The sequence below is a fragment of the Pithys albifrons genome, chromosome 2 (genome assembly GCF_047495875.1).
Source record: "Pithys albifrons albifrons isolate INPA30051 chromosome 2, PitAlb_v1, whole genome shotgun sequence".
Lineage (NCBI taxonomy): Eukaryota > Metazoa > Chordata > Aves > Passeriformes > Thamnophilidae > Pithys > Pithys albifrons.
This window is the reverse complement of record NC_092459.1, coordinates 96,351,017-96,378,904: the sequence shown is the minus strand read 5'-3', so window position 1 is coordinate 96,378,904 and position 27,888 is coordinate 96,351,017. Positions and strand designations below refer to the sequence as shown.

General features: G+C 36.0%; 1 protein-coding gene across 23 annotated transcripts in view; it reads left to right on the top strand.

The window, feature by feature from the left end:
* Window positions 1–27,888, top strand: part of ESRRG (estrogen related receptor gamma) — a 395,543-nt gene that overhangs the window by 324,022 nt on the left and 43,633 nt on the right. For all 23 annotated transcript variants that reach the window (XM_071578851.1, XM_071578763.1, XM_071578716.1 and 20 more), the window contains 2 exons: window positions 18,520–18,630; window positions 22,948–23,109. In XM_071578851.1, the coding sequence (XP_071434952.1) occupies window positions 18,520–18,630; window positions 22,948–23,109 (273 nt within the window). The remainder of the gene's footprint in view (window positions 1–18,519; window positions 18,631–22,947; window positions 23,110–27,888) is intronic.

Below are 27,888 nucleotides of genomic sequence, written 5' to 3'. Positions count from 1 at the left end.
TGTAAGTGAGATGCTCGGCTGTGTGTGGCTATTGATAGTAACACGGGGTACTGGCTAGCAGTCTTATCTAAGCAGTTACCAAATGTTTAAGAGTACACAAATAAAAATGAGTTAAAGTGACCATTTTTAAGGGACTTCCGAAGCTTTTAAAGAAAAGCAGGGTTTGTGAGTGCAATAGTGCTGCTTCAAGTTCCTTATTTCAAGCTAAGCTTACCAATTTAATTTTAATCCCTTTCAAACGCCGTGGTCATGCTTTGAAGATAGCAAACCGCCCCCTCAAGCTCTGAAGCTGAGCAGTGGCCCTTTTTGTTTCCACAAGCTGAAAATAAAGTGTTCGCATGAGCTCATTTACAGAGAGTAGAGTTGGCAGCCTTATCAGGAGAGGAGAAAAGAGCTCTGAAGATGAAAAGCTATCGCTGTGACAGAAGCCTTTATTAGGTTGGGCAGTAATGGAACGTAGTGTACGTGGGATAAAGTGATGGCTACCTAGAGCATTTAGGGAAAACCAGAAGAGTAATAATGTTTTATGTTGTTCTTAGGCTGGCTTCTTTGGTGATCTCTCTGGCCGAGGGATATTTGGAGTGAAAAAGAGGACTGTGTAAGCAGAGTACTGTCTGTACAATCTACAGCCTCTGCTGGTCACAAAAAAGAGTGAATCAGAAAAAGGAAAAGTAAAGATGAGTCATTAAGTAGTTTCATAATTACTCAGCATTCCCTGTTGTGGCAACACTCTACTATAGAGTGTATGAGGAGACAGATTTTGATTGAAAATCCCTTTATCCAGTTTCACATATATGTCAAATCCCCTTTACAACAATTATTTCTGTTGTTGAAATTCATATATTTCAAGATAATTTTTCATATAATACAGATGCTAAATGTATAGGTGTGTTAAGATAATATTTTAGTATTTTATATATATAATTTATAAAAAATATAATTAGCCATGACAGTACAACACTTGATTTTTTCAGCTTCCTCCGTTGAGGTACTTCCTTTGCATTCAAGGTGAGCTTTTCTATCAATTTCCACAAAGGATCTCTACATTGTTTTCACAAGTTTTGTTTGTCATGGTTAAAAAGACTTTGTACAAACAATAACTGATCACTAAAGCCCATCAAAGTTAGCATAATTTTTGTCATTCACTTCTCTTTCTATAGATTGGGACTGTAATGTGTGACATGTACTATGCAAGCAGCAATTATGCCCACTGATGCCTTCTTACCTTATAGTGAGCAAGAGTGTGAATTTCCCAAATCTCATCCCAAGGTGTTGCCAAGAATGTATGGAACATCCCATTTAGCACAGCAGGCAGTAGTGCTGCATGGGCCTGTGTTCTCCAAGTGTTGAGTATCCCACCTTGAGCTCCTGTTCACTAGGACCAACACTAGGACTTGTCGCTTGAGTGGACCTTTGTAGCTGTGTGTGCTCACATCCAGCAATATTGGAAGGTTTCCCCAAAAGCCGCTTCACGCAACAACTGCTCATTGCGGCTTATAAATACAGTCTGTACCTGAGGCTTGTCTTACCCTTTTATGTTACTCATGTGACTTCAAGATGCTGTGTTAATACTGTTTTGAGGACCTAAAGAGTTTTAACATGGGCATAAGTCTTTGTTTTGCTTTTTCTGTATTTATTTTGCCTGTGTGAACCAAACTGATCTGAATTTGGCTTGATGGACTCCTTTTCTTCCAGCTGAATGCAGTGGCAAAACTTCTGCCAACTTCATGGAAGTAGGACTGGAATTTACTGTTGTGATATGAAAGATTGGCTTTATATTGATAATAAACAGTTTCATTTCAGTAATTTTCCCCTGTCATTGACAACCTATATAGTTTGTTGTTGTTCTTACTTCAGAATTCTTCCTGATTATTTGTTACATTTCCTTTTTCATTAGAGGTTGTGTATTCTTGCTAATCTAGGATTAAAGTCATGGCAACATTTTGTAGGTAACAATGTCTTCCCAGTCTGAACCCATTAGAATAGAATTAGTGGTACTTCAGCTAAAAGAAATGGATAGCTACTTGTTTCTGTGGTTCTTATAAATTTCATGGCTGCTATGAAAATCAGATAGAGACCTGTATTGCTTTTATAGATATCTCTGCCCCCCAGTAAAAACAAAAAGGCTTTTCTTGAAGTTCTGAATTGCCTTCTTTAAAGCCTTTAAACAATAGACCCATTTCTTCATTTAATTAAAACAGTAAAAGTTATGCCTCAACCATACAGATTGACAGAGGACTGTAATTGATTTGGCTCATTTCTTTTTTTTATCACAATTAACAATAAAACAGAGTGCCTTTTGCTGGAGAAGTAACTGAGTAAAAAACAATGTAAAAGAAAGATAGATGGCACTAATACTGCTCACATTAGTTAGGAGGGTATGTTGAATATTATGCTGGAATAAGTCTGCAGTTGGGCTTTCAATGGCTTGGGAGTTTCAGTCACAATTTTTTCTTGAGTAAGGATTGCAGGTGGTTGTTCAACAAGAAAACTGTATAAAATCACCTGATTTTAATAACATCTTGATGCAGTGGAGCATGGCACTGATCTTTAAGTGATTCCTCAGGTAAACTGCTCTATAATGAAGAATAAAGTGTGATGGAAAACTTCCTTTTGAAAGATAGAGCTAGCAGTTTTTTCCTGGGCCATGTCAGGATCCCATATTTGAGTGGATAAAAAAAGCCCAACTATTTATTGGTCCTACATCCAAATTAAATTTTTGATCTTTTGTCAACAGTTGTACATCAAAACTGAAAGGGAGGGAGAACCACAACCAGCTGACCTTTTTATATGAGGTTCTTGCACCTTTACAATAGTTTTGTTCCTTCACTGTGCTTACTTTGTTGCAACACAGTGTTTAGTCTGGTTCCTCACATTAATAATGTAAGTTGAAACTAGCACTAAATAATCCACTTTTTTTGTGGTATCTACTGATGAATGAAACGGACATGAAGGAATTCTTTGTCTCGCCCTAGCTATTCTCAGTGGAGGAATTAGTAGCCTCGCCATTGATCTTTGCCATTGGCGGGATTGACTGTGTTGCAATTGCATGTAATAAGATACGTTTTCTGTCCTAATTTTTAAACTCATATAGTTTTACACTTCTTAAAATCAAATTATATGCATTAACCAGTTTGGCATTGTACTTTTCTGTATCGCCATTTATTTCATTACTCATGACATGTGAGCGTTGATATATTTGTTTGGGTTTTGATGTTGTGAAGTATGTTCATGATAGAAACTTCTATTTTCAATTCCTTTTTAAAGCTCAGCACACTGAGCCTTCCTTTCTTCTGCACATGCTGCCAAAGGAGGATTGTCTCTAGATAAATTACGCCCTCTCTTTCTTAAACAAGATTAAAGAGCTTCTTCGGATGTTAAGTATAGTGTCCAGTACTTGAAATCCCAGTCTGTTTAGTTCACCGTGACAGTTGCCAACTCCATGGAGTTTTGATTGTATACCTTACTGGTACCATGCACTAACATGGTTTAAGAAATCTAAAGTATAGAGAGCATTTTTTGGTGTTTATTATGAAAGATGAAAATCCATTCCTCAGAGTAGAATCGATAGAATGAGACAATTAAAGAACATTCATATGAAAAGGTTTTTCTACCCTATCTTACATATTTATGTAACTAGGAGAAGAATTTCCTCATCTTTTAATTAGATAGTTTTAAAAATTAAGAACTCCATGTAGAGGATTTAAAACTTTATTTTGATACTCTTTTGTGGAAATGATTTTGAATAAAAAAATGGACTACACTGTTTTAGATGTAGGGAAGGTACCAATCAAAATCATAGAACTCCGGCTCTGCCTTTATTTGAGGTTTAGGAATTCTTTTATATGGAATTGGAATAATCTTTGCTCTGTGGAAGTTATACTAAAATTCACTCTGAATGTGAAAAGGGCTGGACAAAGATAAGATTGTCAATTTAAATTTTGCAGTACATTCTCTTTTTTCCCTTTTTTGCTCATAATCTTAATTTAAAGGTACAGTTACTACTAAAACTCTGCTGGGTTGATGTTTAGGACATCTGGCCAAATTTCTTATTGATCTAGTTCTTAACTGCAAGTTACCCTAATTTCAAGAAAATGTAAGTACCATCATTGAGAGACCAACAGACAATTGGGGACAAAGCAGAGACATTTACTACATTTCCACTCTTCGTGGATAGTTTGAAAAGATGATCACAGAGCAATCTAAAAGGAGAGGCACAAGCTGAAGAGAGTAATAAAGAGGTATCAATCCACCATACCACACCATCTCTGACACTGTGGCATGACAAGTGGAAAATAACGCTGTAAAACAGAGAAAAGGCAGTAAAAAATGAATTGTTTTGCAGTTTCTAAAACCTGCCTCAATTCAAGAAACAAATGCTCCTGAGCATTGCCAGGGTGTACAGTCTTCACATAAATCTCACATGTCAGCAAATGGGAAGCATGTAACACCTTAAGAAACAGATTCAGAAAATACTAGATTTGTTAAGACCATTGAGATCACTGTTTTAGAAAAGTCCCATCTTCAATCCCAAAGACCTTCCTCATAGGATCCATCCTCAGTGCCATCTGTTTTGGTTTTCTCCAGTAAATGATACATGGCTGACTGTTCCCAGGAAACAAACGTGTTTCGTGTAACTGCTGCACAATTTTGCTGAATATAAGCATGATTAGAGGCGTGTTCTTCAATGTTCAGTTCCTTTCTTTTCAGCAGGTTAACTAAGTTAAGGTTTCAAGGAAGAATGTTTGAATCAGTTTCCTTTGAAAATGCAGGCAAAATATTATTACTCTTTGTATGTTTGCATGTTATTCTTTTGAATATATTTAGTGGAAAAAACGTTGAATGTCTAGAAATTGATTGAAATTTTACCTCAGGATCAAAATACCTTCAGGAGCAAACACATTGCAGAGGGAGGTTCTGGTGCAAAGAGAAGGTTGTATGATCAGAGAGGGAAAGGAAAAGGAGGAAGAAACAGATTTTTTTTTTTTTTGCTTAACTAACAGTCCTGGGCATAATTTTGGATCTTACAACAGTAATGTGGAGATGTAGTAATGGGCAAAGTCTGAGTGTGGAAAACTGAACCACACAGAGACTTTATTTGCCAGTGTCTCTCCAGACCTTTACTTCTTGTTTTGTTTTCAGTATTTGCATTGAAGCATTGCCTGTGAAGGCAGGATAAAAGAATGAGAAGGGACTTTTGACTCTCAGCTTTTGTTAACCATTAAGCAATGCAGCATCATTGGTTTGAGTTACACTGTGTTGTGCAAAGCACATGCAGCCTTCAGTGATGGTTCTCTCAAGAGTTCCTGACAGAGAAAGGAAAGTGTACTCACTGCAGCACATTATGGATCTTGTCATCTCCTCTTCCTTTAAGCCTGTGCCTGTTTTCCTGATCACAGAGGTGACAGCGTTTACATTTTTTCATGGAGAACTCAGAGAACCCAGACAACTAATCTGTACTTAGGAACAATTTGACAACCCTTTGTATCCAGTTAAATTAGAACTTGTACATCTGTTTCTTGGTGCTTTCTTTGTCAGATCAAGAAGAGTGGATTAGTAATAAAAATATACCCTGTGTGTCTTTCCTGCAGATATAGGTTATAGTTTCATAATGTGGCTCTCAAAGAAATGAAAGAAGCCTTAAAACTAAATGATGATTTTGCTAGGAGCATTTCTGATACTCTTGGCAATAGTATCAATAATTTTCATGTGATTTCTTTCCACTTCACATGAATATTTTAGGTTGTGATTGTCCTCCCTTGACCTAATAATTTTATTGTCTTTATATCATAACAAATACATATAAATGTTTAAAGCAAAGTCTTCTGTGAACTGCCCTGTATACTTTGAATATATAGACAGGAAAAGCATATTAAAAAAATCAACCAGGAAATGAATATAAAATAGCAGAATGTTAGGAAAACATTAATTGAAATGGTCGCTTCTGAAGGCAAAAGAACAGTATCCTTAGTAATTAAAAGTTTTTAATGTTTAAATCAGAAAGGGAAAAAAAAAGCACTAAAAAATTTCCCTCTTCAAATATGTCAGGTGAAAGGTCACATACTCAGTGGAAAGATACATTGGAAAAGGTGCTTCAGAGTATGCCCAAGGCTTTTTCTGCAAGAAATTTTGTATTTCTGATAAAGGTACAATATAATTCAATTATTACTGAATTTTATGGTGAACTAATACCATAGAGTCATGGAATCACAGAATTTTCTGAGTTGAAAGGGATCCACAAAGATCACTGGAGTCCAGCTCCTGTCCCTGCTAAGGACATCCCAAGAATCCCCCCATGTGCCTGAGAGTATTGTCCAAACACTCCTTGAACTCTCAGGCTTTGTGCTGTTTCTACTTCCCTTGAGAGCCTGTTCCATGCCCAACCCCCCTCTGGGTGAAGAACCTTTATGATGGTGAGAAGAGGCTTGGATGCTTGGAAATCATGAACACCATTTTCGATTGAATTGTAGGTACACTTCCTGGCCAAGTTGCTCAAAAACTGTCCTTGGAAGAGGATTATACACATTTGTTTGGTTTGAGGCTACTAGTTATAAATATCTTGAAATATTCTTCTAGGTTTCTGTTTGTGGGTTTGTTTCATTAAGTTATTTTAAACATAACCTCTCATCCTTTTACTTGATAAATTCTACTCTCGTTTTAGTCTTACTGTCTTTTAAACTGGATGTCACAGTCCATAAGAATATACAGCAGTGTGTCCAAAAGAAAAAAGGAAGAAAGAATGAGTCCAATGTATGTGTTTTAATGGGGAGAAGAGAACTTTGGGAGATAAAGCTGAAAACTTGGAGAGGAACACAGTATTTCAGGAAAAATACAAAGTCAATGGAAGTAAACTGTTTGCTCTTCCTGCCCTTAAAAGTAGCTCTGACAAAATGTACAGACTTCAGAGATACACTAAATTTGCAGTGCATTGAGTGAGAAGACCTGTTTGGTAAATACTCTTTTCATGGCCCCTAGAAAAATAAAATATGCATGTGTTTAGTATAGCACATGGTTAATATTCCCATCAAGATCTGCATTCAGAAGGAGGGTAGACATATGCCTATTCAAATAGACTGTGCTTGCCAGGAATCACTGACTTAAAACTTTTTTTTCCTCCTCATAAATTCTGCATCTCTTAAAAATCTGTATAAAAATCATTTATGAGGAAATTTTATGCTTTATTTCCTCTTTTAAGTAATGTTTATGTAATTATGTCGCCCAATTACTTGTATTAACATACCCTTGTACACTGTGCGGTTTTCTTCACAGCAGTTGCCATTACAATTTGAAAAAAATATTCTCCTCAGACTGAGATCTCTCATATAAAAGCACTTTTAACAGGAGGGAGTTGTTTCTTGTGAAAAACAACAATTCTTTTGACAACAATTGTTGACCTTTTTTCTCTTTGTTTTGTTTTGTTCATTTAGTCTGGCTAAAATTACATAAATATTCATGTAATTTAATAAGAACAAAGCATTACTCTTGGATATTTTCCATACATTTGTTCTCATAAGCAATTTGATAGACATCTACTGTAACTGTAATGGGGAAAATTTGCAGTAAATCATTCTGCCTGGTTTAGAAAACCAGAATTTATTAACCCATTTCCCAAAGGCACAGCGTTATCTATGGGATTAGAAGAAAATTGTCACTGTTTCTGTTTTAGAGCAGGGGTATTTTATAATCAGACTATATAGTCTACTTGTTTTAAAAAGTATTGTGTTTTATTAAAGTGAAATCAATTTACCTCATAATATTAATTGTTTTTAACATTATGGACAGTCAAAAAGTCTGGAAAACACTGAGCACATGGCAGTTATGTTTTTCACCTGGGAGTTCCTGCATTGGCTCTGATCCACCCCTGTTGCTAAGCATGAAAGAACAGTCAATATGCTGGCTAACCAATATGCTTCTGTATGGAAAGCTTCTATCATTAGTATCAATGAAGTGGTACCAGAAGTAAACTTGGCATTAATTGCTCTCAAGTACTGCCTCCAGGTGCAGAGCCCACAAGCAGGAGAACCTGTCCCTGCAGTGCTCTGGGCAGAATGCAGGTTGGGAAGGTGGCACGATGGATGAGCTCATGGACAAATCAGTTACATGAAGTGTTAAGCATGTTTAGGAGAATACTTTAAATTGAAGTGGTAGATTTTTTGCATTTGTAGCCCCAGAACTTCATCCATACCTGCTAACTCCTTGTGTTTCATTTTCTTTTCTATTACTTCATGAAGAAACACAAATATGTGCACTTGTAAAAAACTAATCTGGTGTTGTTTTCATGCTTTAGCTGGGAAAACCATATATTATCTTAAGATCTTTATAAAGACTATATACAGGAATATCTGTCCTTTCTGTGTTAAGGGGAAAGAAGTGAACATTAGAGGGTTCAGAAAGTAGTGTGCATCTTTTAATCTTGGGATGTTTCACCAAATCCGATATTTTTACATACTGTAAACATCTATCCATATAATTCAATCGAAGGACTAGAGGCTTCTGTTGAAAAATTAAATAATTTAAAAAATTTATTCCCTATTTTGCTCCTCACTTAACCTTACCATCAGGTCTAATTAATTTTGGTGGGTTTCTGCTCAGTTTTACTTTCTGATTCTCATGTGTGCACAATTCTTGGATAGTGGTATCCTTGGAATAACAGGGAAAGGTTATCTACAAACAAAGGAAAAGACATTTTAAAAAGATTTGTTAAAATAATGTTATGTAAATACAGAGATACCCATTTAAAAATGTAAAGGCTTGGAATTTTTACAGCATTACTTCCACCAGAATTTCAACTGACTCCTGCAATATTCTCAGTACTCTGGAAAATGTTGGGGCAAATGTTTGTCTGCTCTGATACTTTCTATAAAATGCAAGCGTTTTTTCCTGAGGGGAATTCTGTGGTTGGAATCATGAATCTCCATAAAGGCCATTTGTAAAATCTCTTCCTGGCAAGGCCATTTGAAATGTTTTTTCCTGCCACCTCCGGAAACCATAATGTATGCAGAGAATGTATCTCCCCCTTTTTTCCTTTCCAACTTTCAAAGCAATGCGACAATACTAATAGGAAACAATTCCACCACACTGACATTTCACTTTTTTTTTTTTTATTTTACTCCGCTGTGTCTCAATTTGATGCCCCTCTAGCCCCTTAATTTTTTAAGTTTTACTTTTATTGAACAATCATTGCTTTAACACACTGCAAATAGTGGAACAAAAAAACTTGAGTTTTTCTTCCATATTAACTCTGAGATTTTCAGACAGAAGCAAGACTGCACAGGAAGATGCTGTCATGTGCTATGTCATACCTTCCAGTCTTAATATGTTAATCCAGATTATTGGGGTTTTTTTCCTACTTAAATAGCAGACAAAGACTCTGGTTTTCAAAATAAGCAATTCCAAAGCGAAGTCAGAAAGGGAGTAGAAACCAGGAATTTCAAATTCCTGATAGTAATAAAATGTGCCCATCTGTACTATGTACTCACATAAGCCACTGTTGAACTTTACTCTTGTAGCAGGTAGAATTTTAAGAAACAGAAAGTTGCAGTACATGGACAGGAAGAGCAAAGTACAGAAAAGCCATGTCATTTGCCAAAGATACCTGAAAGTAGTAATGTAAGATCTTTTTTATCTTGGATTTAGAATTACCGTGTCATTGAACTGCAAGATTACTCTGAAACTCCAAATGAAACCCTGCTGTGTAACTTGTATCTAATCCTGAAAAAATATTTACAAACAGAACAACAAAAGACAGGACAAAATGCACATATTTTGCCTGCAGAAATAAAGCCAAGGAGTAAGAACATCTATCACATTTTGCAAGTCAAGCCCATACTTTCGTATAAAGTCAGTGAATAGATTTAGAAGTACCTATGCTAGTTTCCATTGCAGTCCTCTGTGTAAGTAAAATTGATAAAGTATCCTCACACTCTAAATCATGGTAAGATACAATGTTCATAAAAATGTGTTAGCTGTAGCCACAGAGGGTGAGACGTGGTGTAAACTTCTTGGGCAGTTTTGCCATTGTTGCAGCTGGCCTGGATTCTGCAGTGCCACAAAACAGCAGGCAGAGGACAGAGGGAAGAAGTTCAGAATTCTGCAATACCTTTTGCGGAAGTTTGAAGGATAAAGTGTGCAATTGATGCGATTCCACAAATCTTTATGTTACTCTTTAGAAGAATACTAATTTAAAAACCCAACCAACCAAGCAAATAAGAAAAAACAGGTAAGAATTGCATAGTGTTTACCAACAAAAATATAAATCGTAATTCCTCAATCCATAAATAGGAGAAAGATTGCAGAGATTAGAGTTAAGAGACTGCTAAGAGAAAAGACAATGTCAAAAGGATGTTTTCATGAATAAGCCTTGGAGAAGTCCAAAATTCTACAAGAGCTCATATATTTGCACTAAGGCCAATTTAGACTCAACTGCCAATATAAACCCACACTAAACATAAAGTTAAGTCTCGTTTAATTTGACAGATGAGTGCAGTTTGGAAACTAAATTTTGCTCTTCTTACTCTTGTGCATTTCATCACAGAAGGGCTTCTCCTTGAGGAAGATGCAAAAGATTTTGTGCCAAAGGAGAAAAAAATAGAGAAGGGGAAGACAGAAAAGAAAAAAACTTCAACCTTAGGGATCATGTTTGTTAGGGTAAAAGCCTTAATATTACTGTGAACTTTGCATCTGTTTTAAAGCTCTAGTATAATGAGAGCCATCTTTAGTTTACTCTAATTCTGTTCGAGCAAAATGAAATCACTTCCTCTATATAGAAATCCTAATTTCAAAAAGCTTATTTCTTGGTCCCAGTAGAACTGATATGATTTTGTATAACTGTTTCAACTCACACTATTAAGAACTTTTCTGTGACTTCTGGATCAAAGATTAATTCCAGAATCCCACATCATCCAAGCCACTAACTGAAATATTGTGGAACTGCACATTATTGTATCTGAAAAGGGTATTGAGATCTTGTTCATGCTGCTGGTACTTCACAGTCCGATTATTATAATGCATTTCATTTCAATCTTCCCTTCTCTCTTGAGAGTTGCCAGCAAATGGTCCAGAACTTCAGTTAGACTTCTTTTCTATTAGAGTTGTCACCAGCATAGCTCCTGAATTCTTTATAAGCTCTAGTGAAGTGATCTAGAATAAAGGCCTGCTTTTGACCTTCAGGCATTGGTATGGCCTTGCTCAAACTTACTTTTTGACCTTTCTGTCTATTGTCATTCCGTGTCCTCTCCTTGGATCATCAGCCAAGATGACTTTCCTGGTCTGTGCTTGTCACCTTAAAGTAATGGTTACAAGGGTATTGATGCAGTAATGACTTTACAGCCCAGCAAGCTCCACTTCATTAAATTGGTTGTAATTTGAACTCTGAAACAGGATAGCATCTTCTGTAATTATATTTAAATAAATTAAGGTAAGAACTGGGGTATTTAGTTAGTGATAGATTGCCTTTATTTATTCTTATACCTTGTCCCAGGATGTTGTATGCATAATTAAGAAAATAAGGCATATACTATCATATAGTATGGTTATGATATATAAGCACATTGACATGAAATTTAATGGTGCAATTAGCAACAGCGTTTTCTCTGTTATTCATAAAAGCTGTTGCAGTATTTTACAGAGCTTCCTGGTAATTAGTATATTAGTAATCCTGGTGGTGGGGAGAGAAGTATTATGCAATGGTAACCGCTTAGTTTCAGAAACATCAGGGCTTTATACATACACAGTCGTAGTTCTGCATTGCTTTTCCTTCACAGTTTACAAATATGCACGTTTTTCTGCAACACAGGCTCTTCCTCACTTTGGAAAAGTGAAGGAAAAGTAGAAGCTTTATAACCTGCATTCACTGGCCTAATTTCAGTCTCTTTAAAATCACTGTGAGTCTAGCCTAACTCCAATGAAAATCTTGTAGTGTAACACTCCGAAAAGATCAAATTTAGGCACTAGTTACTGAGTGCAGAGTGTATCGCTTTCGAAAAAGAAACTGTTTTTTTCCTACGTTCTTATCTGAAGTATAAAAGTTATTCTTTTGTAATATTTGAGAGCTAATAATGGGATAATGGATGTTGCATGTTTAATGCAACAGAGTGGCTGTCATGTTTTTCTTTTCTTTTTTTATTTTCTTCTTTCTTTTTGCACATTCACCTTTTCTTGAACAGAAATAAAAGGTTCAAGGCTTGTCAGCATCAGTTTATAGATAGCTGTTTAAAAATAATGAGGTATTGGGTATTGTAAGGCTCAGGGCTGTCTTGCCAGACTCATTTATTTCCATTCACCTTTTGTCAGAATTGCAGACAGAAGACATTCAATTAAAACTTGTCACCTGTTGCCTGTGACCTAATTTGTATTTGTGAGTGTCACAGAGTAGGATATGGAGCCATTAAAAAACATAAAGCAACAGTAGGATTCTTAAACATTTTATTCCACATTTTTTTCACATGAACATTTTTGTTTATGCACTGTTCTTCAATGGAAATCAGTTGGGCTAAGAAATAATAGAATTTATTTACACAAAATCTCTTTTACATAGGAAAACTAAGGGGATTTTAAAGCATAAATGACAGTGCACAAAATTTCAACATGTAGATGTTTAGTTCATGCGAAGTTAATGTTCCTTTCAAGAGTGGTTGAGTACTGAGCTGTGTCAGTAATACATTTATCAGTTCTTTTGTAAAACTGAAAACCCCAAAACTTTGGGCTGTAACCTCAGAGATGATTTATCAGTTCCTTTGCAGGAGTCCAGCCTTCTCATCTCTGCCTCCCAGGACAAAAATGAAATTTCCAAAGTTGCTTACATTTGGTTGCCTAGAAACTTTGTAAACTATTAAGCATATAGATGGGTTTGAAGCACTTGTTTTACAAAAGCAATATTTTTCTCTTTTGAATTTTCAACATGGAACAATTCACTAAGTACTTTAACTAGCTGGATTATTTGGGGGAGGTTTAATAATAAACCGATTTTTGCAAATCGTTGTCAGAGGAACAGATAAACAATTTTTAGTTGCAGAGCAAGTTAGATATTAAAGTAATAAACACTGTTTTGTCTTTCAGTCAGTTATGTAGGTTGATTCATGAACTAAATTGTTTTATAGGCACCTCTAGGGGACAGCCAATTTTATCCTATATTAACAAATACTTTTTGGTCCTGACTGAATGTAAAGTAGGAGGATGATTTTTAGACTTCCTGTGTTACATTAAGTAATGTGTTTAATTGTGCAGATAGCTATCAGAAGACAAAACACTAAAGCCTTCCCCTGCTAATTGTTAATTCAGCTGTAGATCAGGAAAGCTTTAATGTGAATCACAGCTTTTATCTTCTTTTATAATTTTGGACTCTTCAGACTCTTGCCTGCCTAGTAGACACATATTTTATGTCTCTGGCTGAATTTTTACCTGCATATGGTATCCAAATAATTGGTAAACAGTTTCCAAAAGCTCTCTGGCATCCTTGTAATTCAGCACAAAAAAAATATGCAGATCTGGGAAAAAAAGGTAAGTGACATTATCCTATTTCTTCATGCTGCGTTACTTTTCTGCATGTTTCTATTGAAAGAGTTCTTTCATGGTTTAAAGTGGAAGTATTTTTCCACTACAAATCTTTCAGCCTGTAGGGTTAATGCACTGGCCTCTAATCCCAAACTATAGAGGTTATCAAAGTGTCTACAGAGTATCTTGGTGACTGTGCCTTCTGAAATCTAAATACATTCTGTCTGTGTTCCTAGTGGAAAAATCACTGGTTTTTCTATTCTGTGTGAATAAAAGCAAAACTCAAAGTTTATAATATTCACTCAGGCTTACTCAGCAATCTTAGGAATAATCACAGTCTGTTCAAGTGAACTGGAACACTCTATCAAGATGCTCTCCCAAAGGAGAACCACACCTGAACCTGCTAGCAAAAATTGGTTTTGTGCTTTTTGCTGTTAATCTGGGTTTTTTGCTAATGATGTTCCTCTGAAGCTTGACAAGATGCAGCTATGTGGGTATTCATTCTTACCAGTCTCACTGTAGAATTAAAGGCAATGCTGGGAATCTTGCAGACATCTATAGAAAATGGGTTGTTAGCCAGTTAAATATATCAAAAAATGAGATAGGAATGTATTTCATACATATCAAAATCTGTGTTAGAGGTGGAGCTTGCCAGAATGGCATTGATGGAGAACACACCAGCTTGTCATAAATCTCTTATGTAGGATGAACAGCAAGAGAGCAGAATTTCAATTTTCTCAAGAAAGTTAAAATTGCAGGTCTCAAACCTGTTCTTTACTGAGGTACTGAAAGGTGGAGAGGGATTTTTGTTTCATTGAAGTAGTAGCTCATATTTAAGTGAATTAGATTTACTTTTATAAAGTTCCCCATTTTTAAAGGTAGTGAACAATTTCTTACAGGAAGTCCTGGTGTTGGTAGGTTTTGATTTGAAGGACTGGTTTAATGCCTTCCAGTTTAGCCTGAGAAGGGAAGGAAAAGAATGTTTGTGGGTCCAGTGAACAAATGAACGGTGGAAACTTGGATCCAAGGTAAGAAGAGTGGGATGGGAGAAAGAATAGAGATAGGTGATAAGGAAGCAAAGAGTATACTTTTGACATGGCTTGGATCTGTATGGAAAATGAGATTACATGGTTCATTAGGATTATCATACTGAGGATCTGACTTGCAAAATCAATACTATATTGGAGTAAGGGCAATCTTTTTGGTTCTGTAGCATTGTCACTGTCCCTTGTCCCACATGAGGTCTTTAAGGCAATGTGAGAAAAAGATTACAGAATAGAAGTAATAATTTGCATTTATTGGTGAGGAAGAAACAGGTGAGGAAATACAGTGAAAAAGACTTCAGTTTTACCTGTGTTAAGTTTGTTTAGATTGAAGTACCAGGTAGATGATTCATCTGGTCATGAGCTCTAGTCTTCATTTATTTTTGTTTAAGACTGTGTGGACACATCCACAGTACACTTAGTGCCCAGTAGAACTTTGTTGTAAAAGATTATGTAAGGAACCAAGAGGTAATAATCCCTTTTTGTAAAACCTTGTATTTTTTTCTCTCAAGACCAGCTGGAGAAATTCTTATATTGGAATATTGTGTAATTGCTTTCTTTTTAAAAAGTAGCTATTGCCCTGATTTACATAGGTTCCATCTCTCCATATAGTACAGTTCTAGTCTAACCCTTATCTTCTGAGATTTGTAACTCATGTCTAAATCTGTAACTACCCATCGCTGCTGAACAGATGAGTTCATGAGCTGGGCTTGTACAGAGATGTAAAGTGAATGTGTTGCACGTGAATGTTGAAAGTAATTGATCTCACTGGTGGCAAGCCTGTTCTGCCTATTTGTGTCCTGTGGTCACCCTGTTTTTCTCATTAGGGCTCTTGGTTTTGTTTCTCTGTTGAAGGATTTTAAAATGAGCATTAGTGAATGTGAAGAGACAACTTCCGTGTCTCTGGTGGAGCCGTGTTCAGTGACATTAATGGATGTTTTGACCCTGAAGAGCTGCAATCATAATCCAGACAGTGCAGTTCACTCGGTGGCGTTACAGGAGTTTACTTGGGTGCAGTGTGTATCTTTCTTTTCGCTTCATGGTTGAGGACTGATGGGATGAGCGAACTGAGTTGCTGAAGACTGGCAGGCCACATGTACAGCAAAGCTGAAGCAGAGGTCTTCTTAACTTCTGCCTACTACATTAGCTAAATGCCACAACATCCTCTTAGTAGTCTGACTACAGACTGTGCAATTACACCAGTTATGTCTGTGATCAAAATGTAAAGCTCTTCCTACTCCAAATGAATATTTTTGTGGACAAGATTGTTTCTCTTTCTTCCCTTTGTTTTTCTGACAAAGGATGCATCCATTGTTACTGTCTTGAGCAGATAAATGTATCTTTATGTAATGAATTCTCTCACACAAGGTATAGAAGATAGACGGGGGGGAATGCTTGCATATACTCAGGTTGCTACCTGCCAAACTCCAAAGTTTTTATGTAATGTAAAACAGGTATAGTTTCTTAAGCAGTGTCTTGCATTGTGTTTACTTCTGTAAGGACCCTTTGGAAGTAAAATACCACTTAGAGTGTGTTAGATTCAATCAGAAATTGATTCTAAAGTAGCTACTTTCATACAGTAGTAGGAGCAAGGAAATCTTAGGAGTCAGAATAATGGTAAAGTCTGTATCAGTTTTAAGGAAAAGATCGTAAGCCTCTGATTTATAGTCTGTTGGTGTTATGTTATCAAAAATATTTTCACTTTAGAATTGGAATTAGCACTATTGTAGATTTGGGTAATTTTAAAATGTGCAATACCATTGCTCCCCAGTTACTTAAAATATTTTTTTAAAGACAGTTTATTTATGTATATAACCATGCATATTTCATAAGGGCATGGATCTAAATATTATTTTGATATTGAGGTATTTATCCATTTCCTTCTGTTGTGTATGTGAATGGCTTGAATGTGTATCTCATCAAATGCAAAGGAGGTAAAAAAATTGTTCATCTTGTTAGATTTATATTATTTTAATTTAAGCTTCAGTTCCATTACTTTTTGATTAAACATACTTCTGTCTGATGCTATCCATCTTTTATCACAATGAAATCTGCTCCCAAGCAGAAAGAAGGATGGCATCTGAATTATGCAGAAATCATTTTCTGTCTATTTTTCTTCAAATGCTGGGCAGTCTTTTTCATAATCCCACCAATATTGCGTGTGGCTTGTTCTAATTCTCTGCCTATTCCTGAACATTCAACTATTAAGCCTTGGTCTTTTGCTATTTGTTTTTATTGCAGTTTATTGTCCTGGATGTCATTTGCTTCAGGTGTACCTCAAACTTCTGATTCAAGAGTGAAGAACAGAGAGTTATCATTAGTTCTGAAAAGATCTGAGCTATGAGTTTTTAAAGTAGTCTTGTAGTTTGTGCATTTCTAAATATCACTAAAGAAAACTAACCATGTTCTGTTTATTGGATCCCCATAAATTTTATCAAATAGCTTAGAGCACAAATCAGTCACAAGTGTTACAGGTAGCTATCATAAGGAAGTTTTCATTCATAGTTATATGCAGATATGTGGATGGTTTGTTTTATTATTTAAATAACGTGATTCACAAAAATGTTATGGGTAACATACAATGAGAAATGTGCTTTTTGAGTTCGCGGGAGTGAGGAACACAATCTTTTGCAGTAAACTAAATGCAATTTCACTGTTAAGTAGAGGTGATCGTTACCCATTTTCTTGGTGAGCAAAACCTAGTGAGCACTGTTGTATGGAGTTCACTGCATGATAGTCGCAGATGTTGGTTTGTCCTTGAGAAAAGTATCTCCTGTGTTAGTAACCTTGGTAGGTGCCAACAGTTCAAATTGTAACTTCTTTGGTGGTGGCTTCCCCTGCTGTCCAGAAGCCAGTTCTGGAGGTATTTTGTGCAAGGGAGAGATCAGAGAGATGGGAAGTAGTAGAGTAGGGCACCATAATGGCAGTAGAAAATATAAATAGGAGGGAGGAGAGCTAAAGTAGACAACGAAATGAAGAGTGAGAAAGTAAGTTGCACTTTATTACATCTCTCCCAGGGATCATTGATACATAATGTGTCCATGCATTGTTGTATAGTTAAGTCTGGGTCATAAGGGATGAATTTTGCATTTGGTATTACCTGTCCTGTTGCCCAGCATGTCTGCCAAGTTTCTCAATTTCATTGTTATGTTTCTACTTGGTTATAGTGACATTCATGCCAGTTGTCTGGAAATCTGCCTGGGTGACTTAGAAATAAATGAAAATATTTAATTGTTTTATAGGACCTACTATCTTTCCACCCTTCCTCCCTTTTTCATTTTGTCAGTGAGAGCAGCTATATCTTGTTTCAGGAAGGTAAACTCCTATACAAAACAGGTAGCAGAATGCTTTATTGAAGTAATGCACAGTGTGGAGGTAGAACACAAATGTTAATTCATCATTGATGACATCTAAGTGTACTGTGGTACAATTTCTTTCAAACCCTCAAGAACCATTTCAAGTCTTTAAGCCACATATGTATTCTTATTTTACTAAGGTTACTTAGTTTGTACCCTCTGGCCGTGTTAATCCATCTTAATGAAAAGGATTGGTTTGACTATCTAAACTTTATACAACACTCATTGTTTCTAAAGTTCTAATTCCCTGTACTTCTCTACTCATAATGTTAGGCTTCTGTATCCATGGTGTTTATTACAGCTTTGAACTTCTGCTTCTGGCAAAGATGACTGAAGATCAGTCTTTCAAAAGGAAACTAAACTTATTAGCTGTTTTTAATAATATGTAAAAATGAATGAATGGTTTTAAACAAACAGGAAATTATATTTATACTTAGTCTTGCATGTGTGAAAATCTGAACAGCTTGCAAATGCTTGTAGTGCTGATTTCCCTTGCTTTCTAAAATTAATCTTTTGAAATAAACATGCTTTTAATATAAATGGTGGAAGGCAGGAAATAGAAGATTGTTACCTGAAAGGCATCTTCATAATATACTTAATGACATGTTTGCTTATTTTTCCAAACCCAGGTGTCCGCCTAGACAGAGTACGTGGAGGTCGCCAGAAGTACAAGCGCAGAATAGATGCAGAGAATAGCCCGTACCTGAACCCACAGCTAGTTCAGCCAGCAAAAAAGCCATGTGAGTACCAGATACACGACATTTCTCTTTGAGTTCATGGAATTGACTCCTAGCCCTGTTTGCCGAGCTCCTTCTGACTGGAACAAGAGTTTGGTCAGAGGATATTACCATGAAGACTATATCAATTTAGCTGTTAACAGGTTTTGTTTTAAGTATGCTCATCTTTCTCAAGTGGAGTTGAACAGAGTGTTTTTGCAGGTGGAAGTGTATAAAAGCATGGTTTATGCAGTGCAAATTTTACATTTACAGGTTATCTTTATTTTCAGTGGTACATAAAATGGTTCATACTGTGATCATTAGCTCATTGAAGCTGCTACTTTAAGATTTCACAAGAAAGTGATTTTTGTAGTTTTCACTAACTAAATGAGTTTGACTGCTCAACCTCCCAATGAAAATACATTAAGAGCCTCATTAATTTATACCTATAGATTAATACACTACATAGCATTAGATTAAAACAGCAATATGCCACACTAATAACAAAGCAGAGATTGGTAGTTTGGGCTCTAGTACCCTCTTGGATTTTTTTGCTTTGTTTTGTTATGTTTTAATAACGTCCTTGATTGTATCTTGCCAGGATGAAATTAAGAGGGAGACAGAGAGATGATCATCTCATTGCTAAAATACAAGTTCCATCCTCTTTGCGATTAACTAAAAATAGTTAGGGGTTTTGCTTTGCAGCTTATATAAACTCAAGCAGTGACTGTACTAATTCCATGAAGTAAATTTAATAGCATTATAGCTGTAGTGCTAGAGGCTGGTGTATTACCCTGAAAAGACATACAGGCTGTATTAAGTATTGTAAACTCCTCCAAATTCAAACGAGAATACACATGTCCAGTTGCCCCTGCTGGGAAGGTTAATTTGCTCCTAAAATGGATAAATAAGCCAGAGAAATAAGGAGGGCAAATTGTTCCTTGTCTCCCATTTGCCTCTGCCCCCTAAGCCTCTGACAACACACATGTCAGTTTTAGCCTGTTGAAAATACCTGGCTGTATGGAAAATGGAATTCGTTTCCGATGCTGTTCCCCAGTAGGGGACAGTGCTGTGTACAATACGTTTGAGCATATGGGGATCTGGAGAGCAAATAAACAGTCTTTGAGCTGTAAGTGAAAGGGCATTTTAGCTGTGTCAAAGAAAAGACAGCCAGTTTTACATAAAATTAAGGCTTAAGTGAACATATGGCATAGTTTCCTTTTGCCTTTCCAAAAAACATTATGCTGATTATATTCCTTCAATTGTCCAATCTGGCATCTTCTACTCAGCCTCCATAAGCTGTCCCACTGTTCTGTAAATACAATCTAGGGCTGCACTAAGCAGATTTTGCACATTATAATAAAAACTTTCTGATAATACAATAAAATTTAATAAACTCTAATGCTTAATTTCATTAGAGGTTTAGTTTTCCTGGGTCCACGGATTTTCAGTGTTTCATTTACTTGATATTGTCATCGAGTAGAAATATTGATAGCCTAACCAAAAAAGCCAAGACCAAACAGACAAAAGAAAAATCCAACCCAAAAGCCCCAAGCCCTTAAGGTATGAACAGAGGTTAATGCAGTTGTACCAAAATGCAAGAATCTCTGTGTAAACCCACAATTACTGCAAAGTGGTGCATTGCATTTCCCTTAAAATGATAACTACACGGATTTCTGTAAGCTCCACTTGTCTGAGATAAACTAACCTCCTCATAAATCATTACTCATTAACTAAGTGCCTCCCTTGATTTTCCATAGCTTGTCCAATTATGAACATTTTTGTAACAAACATTTATAAAACTTAATTTTCAAATCTTGACAGATAAATGTCCAGACTTGAAACAGTTGAATCAGTTTTGTGTGGAAGTAGCCTGGGAGATTTTCTGGACCCTGACTGATAGTTTGTGCATAACAAAGGCACAGGAATGAAAATTGGGTTCTATTGATTCTAATTAGGGAAACACTAAATAAGATTTACCTAGAAACAGTGCTCATGGCTATTCAATTTCCTGAGTGATGGAGTTTTCTGAGTACATTCAAAAATTTTCCTATGTTCTATACTAATGCATGCACCAGTACATGGAGCTTTCCCCCCCATAGGGAAAGAACAGATATTTGGAGCATCTTTCCTACACTTACTTCTTATCTCTATTGTATTTTCCAGCTTCACCATGGAATCTGGTGGGCTGCCTGTAGATCTTACTAATTGCAAAAATAAAAAGAATTTGAGATTTTGTGAATCCTGAGTCAAAATATACAATATTCCTCAATCATTTATGGAGTGCCATTGATGAGGAATGTCATACAAAAATGAAACAGGTTCTTTGGCCATTTCTTCTGTTGCAGGGACAGAAACCCCAGAACCTGGGGGTGAGAGTGCTTCTTCATTCATCACTGGTTAGAAAGCCATAAAGTTCAAGTCCTCAGCTACATATGTTTGGATGTTAAGAAACTTTTCAAACCATGTAGAAATACAGGAGTTGGGAAGAAGTAGTGTTAACTTTTCTCACTCACTTGTTTTCTGTGTGAAATTGAAGAGGACATGAAGAAACTGTTTAAAAAAATAAAGTGTAAAGGTTGTTTGCTAATATAAGTTAAAACTACCATCTGTCATCTTTAAATAAGAACAGAATTCCTCATCAATCAGTTTAATAATCAATAGAATATTGAGATGAAGAATTGCTCAGTTGGCATAGTTCCTATAGTTCATATAAAGCATGAATATATCCCCTTGTAATAAAACATGCTTGATGTGATGGTTTCCAGTTGGCTCTTGCACTTTCCATATGAAGGACTAACATGTATCACAACTTCTCTCACACGAATTTGGAATAAGGCAAAAATTGTAGAGACAGCAGATCAGAATGATGGAGTCTGTCACAAAAAAGCAATAAAGTATCAGAAATCTGAATCAAGTGAGTATTTCATGGAAATATGTCATAAACTAGTAGGGATCCTTTCTACACTGCTGGGCAAGTCACATCCCAGTCAGCTTCCATTGCAGGAGGATGGAGTGAGTGGTCCATCCTGTGACTTCCATGCTGATGGGGAAAACTACACTTACTCTGACAGCTTTCTCTGCAGTCAGAAAATACCTGGCATCTTCTCACAGTGGAATCCCATTTATAACAAGCTCCATAACTCTTTCTCCCTCTGAAGGGAACAGATTTGTGTAAAATCACTAAAGAGTGGTGTTTGGGCTTCAAATTCTGATGGTGCATGCAAGGTCATAAGATGTACCTACCATGGAAAGGGAAAAGTAAATATATTGGAAAATATAACAGTGTATCCTGTATTAGGAGGCTTAATGAACTAGTCCTTTTTCCATTTTTCGGTTCTGCCTTCTCAGAGTAATAAATCAGTCTCCTGTATAGAGATAAAATATTTTCATTGTGCCTTCACGTGGATATGTTGCTCATTTTATGTTTATCCTACTTAGGGAATAGCAACACTGTAATGTAAATCTTCCAGGCTCTTCTACTCTTTTTTCCTCTCTGCACTTTTCCATATAACTTAATTGATTATTCCAAATAGATTTCACAACTCCTCAGAATGAAAAAGTAAATATTAAATACATGAATGAAAATGCTACTTAGATAAAAATAAACAGTATGTGTCTATGGTAAAGTATCATTCTTTGCACAAATCTGGGTGGAGTTTGCATACTTTTATATTTTCCATCATTTTGCACTCTTTATTCTCACTGATTTTAATGGTTATTCCTGTTTGAAAATTGGAGGAGATCATTAGGGTACTTTTGCACTTAAAGAAGCTAATTTTATACAATTCTAAGTTTCTGTGTTTCACTGAACAGCAAGTTCATGTGCAAAAACATTTTTGTGGCAACAGTTTAACAGCAACATGTACCAGGAAGAATGTTGGTTGCTGTCACTGACGGAAGTTGCAGGTTTCAATGACTGACTAATTGCTTCTGGAAGTTACTTACCCAAAAAGTACACTTGCCTTTGGGGCTGGAGAGGGTCTCGGGTAATAAGAGAAAAAGGCAAACCTTTTCTATTTGCACAGTCCAAAATATATTGTAATACTTGAATCTTTTTCTGTACAGTTTGTACTCCAGTAATAGAAGGTAATCTTGTATTTCTGTGTTCCATTAAATTTACTCTATTAAGAACATACTTGTCTGTCTTGATAAACATTGCTAATAGATCAGATTAGTTTGTGCTGTAACCACTTGTAGAAGTCTGTGAAGTTACAATAAGGTGTAATTAGGTTGAGTGTCTTAAGACAAATTCTTGTGCCCTTTGAAATGTGAGCCATCTGTTTGAAATGTAGAGTGATGCTACTGATGATCTTCTTCTCTTCTGGACCATTTTTACAGATAACAAGATTGTCTCCCATTTGCTGGTGGCTGAACCAGAGAAGATCTATGCTATGCCTGACCCCACTGTTCCAGACAGTGACATCAAAGCACTTACCACTCTTTGTGACCTGGCAGACAGAGAACTGGTGGTGATCATTGGCTGGGCTAAGCATATTCCAGGTACATACAGTATTTATTGCAAATAGATATCATACAGAAATCATTTTGTGGGTTATTCTGTTCTGGTAGAAAATACTACTTTTTCCCTCCATACGGTGTATAAGGTTTTCCTAATGCTCCAGTTTATTCCCACAGACCATATGTTACATGATAATATATATTACCTTGGAAGTAGTATTTTTGTTCCTCTGAGTGTTACTTTGTTAGTAAGTTTTACCTGCTGCTTAGGGAATGATTTTTTTTCATGTATTGCTTTTACTAAAATAAACTTAGCCTTGCTATCCAGAGCATCAGCTGTATGAAGGGTAGTGCAATCCTCTCCCCTGTAGTCCTCTGATTCAGCAGTAGTTGAATGTGAGTCTGACTGTTCTGTAACATAAATGCAACACTACCTTATAGTGACCAGAGGATGTGAAAAAACTCAGTTCCATTTTGGCATGGCACAGACAAATTGTTCTCTTCACTGCCTGAACTAGAGTGAGAACAGAATTGTATCAGCAATTGTACCAAAAAGTCTCCTCTTACAACTTTGTATTTCCTTGGTCTGCATGAAATGGACTGCAGCCTACTTCATGTATACACTGATAAATTTAAAAGCTGACTGGCTCTCTTATTAGCAAGAAAAATGAGGATCATCAAAAGTGGTTTCTCAGAAGATTAGCACTTTCTTCAGATAGCATTTCAGGTGTATTTTTCCCCCCAGTGCTGAGGTGTTTGTTCTTGCTCTGTGAGCTAGCAGACAAACTTACAGAAGTCTTCAGGGTTCTCAGTCTATCACCTTTCACAAATGGTAAAGTCAGACAAAAAAAGGTCAGCGTTTTTTATTGTTTCTTAAGGTATTTCTTTAGTCCAGCAGATGAGTGAGCATGTTGGTATGTTTTCATCAGCTCAGTAGTTTTCTAATTTTCATAGTGGAGCCTTATTAAGCATAGAACTGGGTAACCTTTAATTCCTTATAATAATATGTCATTCTCAGATGTAATTTTACAATACGTTAGTAGTAGAATAAATAATGCAGTCAGTTCTTTGTTTATCAAAGTTAAAATGTATTTTATTTTTAGTTTCAAAAGAAGTCTCAAAGAAATATTTATGCTGGAGGTTTTGTTCCCTTCTGCTAACCAGTTTTTCTTGGTCATCTTCGATAAATATAAATGCAATAGTAGTAGTTTCTACATTTATGGAGTATTATTTTACTTTGGATGAAAGACAACAACCTACAGACTAAAATAGTCAGAATGCAACACAGTTGAAATTTAGTCATTCTCTGTGCCACAAATGGTGTATAAACAAGCTCTTGCATCACAAGCGATGTTTTTCTGGTACAGTTAACTTATTTCTGTCTCCTTAAACTAGTTTGTCTTTATGCTTTGAATGCTACAGTAATTTCTTTAATCAAATTGATGGAAGTCCCTTTCCCAGCCCACACTGAAACCAATTTATTGGTCATGATACGCCGGCTATGTTGCTAACAGTCGTAACGAACTGTCAGGCAATATCGCAGTGGAGCTAATTTGAAGTCATTAGGTGTGCAGCGTTCAGGCAACAATTTGTTACAGTGGTTAGGAACACAGCTGACATTTCTGAATGGCTTTGTTCAGAGCAGTTCTAGATGAGCCCAAGCAAATTGTAAACTAATTTAAACATCACTCTATATTATAGTAGCTACTTTGTCTTACACTAGTTGTTAATAAAGCACCCCAAATTAAGTCAAAGTGAGTTAAGTAGGTGAGTTTGAGTTTCATCTTTAGAAGATACTTAGATCACCTTAACCAAAATAGAGTAGCTCTCAAAGAAGTCAGTCATGCTCCATAGCAGCTGCAGAGAAACTTTTGTCAGTCAGATTTGTGATTATGCTGTGTTGCTTTGATTTGGCTGGAGGGATAAGAAGAGCACAGGGTGAGACTAAGCAGCCTTTAAAATGATGGCTTTGGTTAGCTTGGAAAGGGTATTGAATGCTGTAAAATGGCCTTGAAAATTTAAAGTCTGCAATCTGAACCAGTTGAGGGACATTTCTGCCATGAGACAGCATTTTAGTACGAAGCAAGCTCAAAACCATACCTGCAGTGGTAAAGCCATGCTAGGTGAGTTTACTTACCTGATTCTGCTTACAGATGAGAAGAAAAAAAAGTCAGGAATTAATGTTTTTATAAGCCTTCAACTAACAGAGGATAAAATCCATGCTTCTTGTCTGGCATTTGATCACAAAAATTAAAATGGAAAAGAACTGGACATGCTAAAGGGCAAATGTGATGGGCTTTTGTAGCTTGGTGTTGAATGATGGAGTACTGCTGGAGTTGGACTGCCTGTGCTCAGCTAGTGTCTGGCACAAAACAACTTGTAGAAGAGCCTGGATTGTTGCTAGCTGTTGTCTAAGCTAAAATATGTTACTATAGGCTGAAACGTAACAGAATGGGGAAAAGGGTGCAAATTCCATAAAAGTTTACTGTAGCTTAGTAGACTAAGTAAGTCCTTGGTGTAAATCTCTTAGAGTCGATTAATTATACCAGTAGTGAATTTGTGCTTAGCACAGCAAAGCAGCAATCAGCAAATCTTTCTTTACTATAGTGATTTCTTAAGGTTCAGTGTAATTAAAGGCCCTTATATATCAGGTGCTTAATAACTAATAAAGATCTTGACTGTAAAGCATTGCAATGTAAAATTTGTCTTTGTGGAAGAAACCGAAACAGTGGTTTTGCTATTCTAAAAGAAATTCTTTTAATGGGATTATCTATGAAAAGGTAACAATGCAAAATGCATTCTGCTCTGGCCAACCATTTCCCATTGCAGTCATGGACTCACAAATGTTTTCAAATTATACAAAGTTCAAGTGCTTTCATAAAATCATTAGTATTTTTGTGGTATTGGAAACATTTCAATAGTTGTTTTTATTGAACAAAAAGTCTATACCATCTACAAAAGGAAATATTGAAAGGAAAATATATATGGAAAGCCTTTATCAGTAAATAGAATTAGTCTCCTTGCATTTATAAATCAAATAAATGGAAAGAGTGTTGTTATGAAACATGACTATGTCTTATCTGAAGAAGAAAAAGATCACAATGGCATTAGGAAATGCTTGACTTTAGTTAGAGAGGCGTAAGGGCACAAGAACAGATGATGGTGCCCTAATAGCCCTTTTTAAGAATGACAGGGCCCCGCCATTAGCATCCTTTTATATCCTTGGAAATTGCTCATGCCTCGCTTTTATGGTTCCTATCTGCCTGACTCTTTTTTATTTCTCTTTCAATTTCATCCGCGCTCGGATAAGCGCATGCTAACACAATATGATTGAGCTGTAAAATGGAACGCTGTCGCCTCTAATCTCTTTTATGTAGATATGGAGGTACTTCCACACTCCACTTCATTCTCTCTCCATTGTTGGCCTTTTTAGAATGTGTTGCCGAGTAATGGAGGCTCAGTCAAATATTAGAGCTAGGTTTCATGGGGTGTGATAAGAAGATTATCAGCCCAGCAGTCAGATCTATTGTTGTTCTTTGTGTCAGATTAAAATATTCTGATGTACTGTAACTTCGTTAGTAAAATACTGAAGGTGCTTAGGGAGAGGCTGATGCTGCCTCATCTCCTGCCTGATGAGACAAAACTCCTATTAACTGACCTAAACAAATTGTAGCTATATTACAAAACCTCTGCAAGACTTTTATTTTATTTTATTTTATTTTATTTTATTTTATTTTATTTTATTTTATTTTATTTTATTTTATTTTAATCTTTTAAATAAGGGAGTCTTTCTTAATTCAGTATTTTCTGATGGTTGAGTTTGCTACCCTTTGCACTGTATTTGGGGAGTTTCCATTTTATATTTGGTTGTATTATATTAATTAAACTTTTGCAATATGGGGTGGCATTCTGCTGATACCTGGTCACAGTATCAGAGTCGTTTAAGTGCGATTTCTATAATGTAACTCATTGACATTCAGCAAAAATGTGCAATGTTCTTATATATTAAGTGGAGGCAGCAAACATTAAGCTCTTAACAATGTGCATAACAGGAAGCTAAAGACAAAATGTTCTCTAAAAAATTTGCATGCATGAAAAAACATCAACCAGACCATAGAAATCAACTTTTTTTGCACTTAAAATGAAAAATTTGTTTGGAAACAGTAAATCAGACTAATACATCAAAAATAACTGGTTACATTATTTAGTAAAATAAGCCTGTTTGTCTTCTGCTATGTCGCTGTTTTGTTAGCAGTCACTGCGTTCAAGGGAGGGAATAGTTAGAAACTGATACTGCCACTGGTGCTAGTATTTAAAAAAAAAAAGGGAGAGGGGCATGATTTTGATGGCAAATACAAGAATATTTTGAATATTTTAGTGCTAATGTTAATTTTTTATGAAACGTTGTTGCTCTGGTGTACTCTTTGTGGAGGACCATATTTAAGCTTTCCTTTCCAAAGGAGCTCTCAGGGGTGTAGTTTAACATTCTAATACTAAACAAGAACATGATATGCTGCAGAACTTTTGTTTCTAAAATGCCCTTTTCTCATCATCTGTTTCAAAAATACCACCTTGTTGTAAGTACAGTACAGAGAAAAAGTTTAGAGGAATCACTTTTGGAAAGCTAATGTTCAAGAAGGCAAGAGCACTTACAGATAGGGAATGTCCATGCAGATACAAATTAAGTATATATGTATTTATATATATTTTTACATATGTATGTGTATATATAAATATACACACACACATATATATATACACACTTGTTCTCATGCACGTAGTTGTTTATTGTCTGCCTCTAAGTGGATATACAGTCTGTGT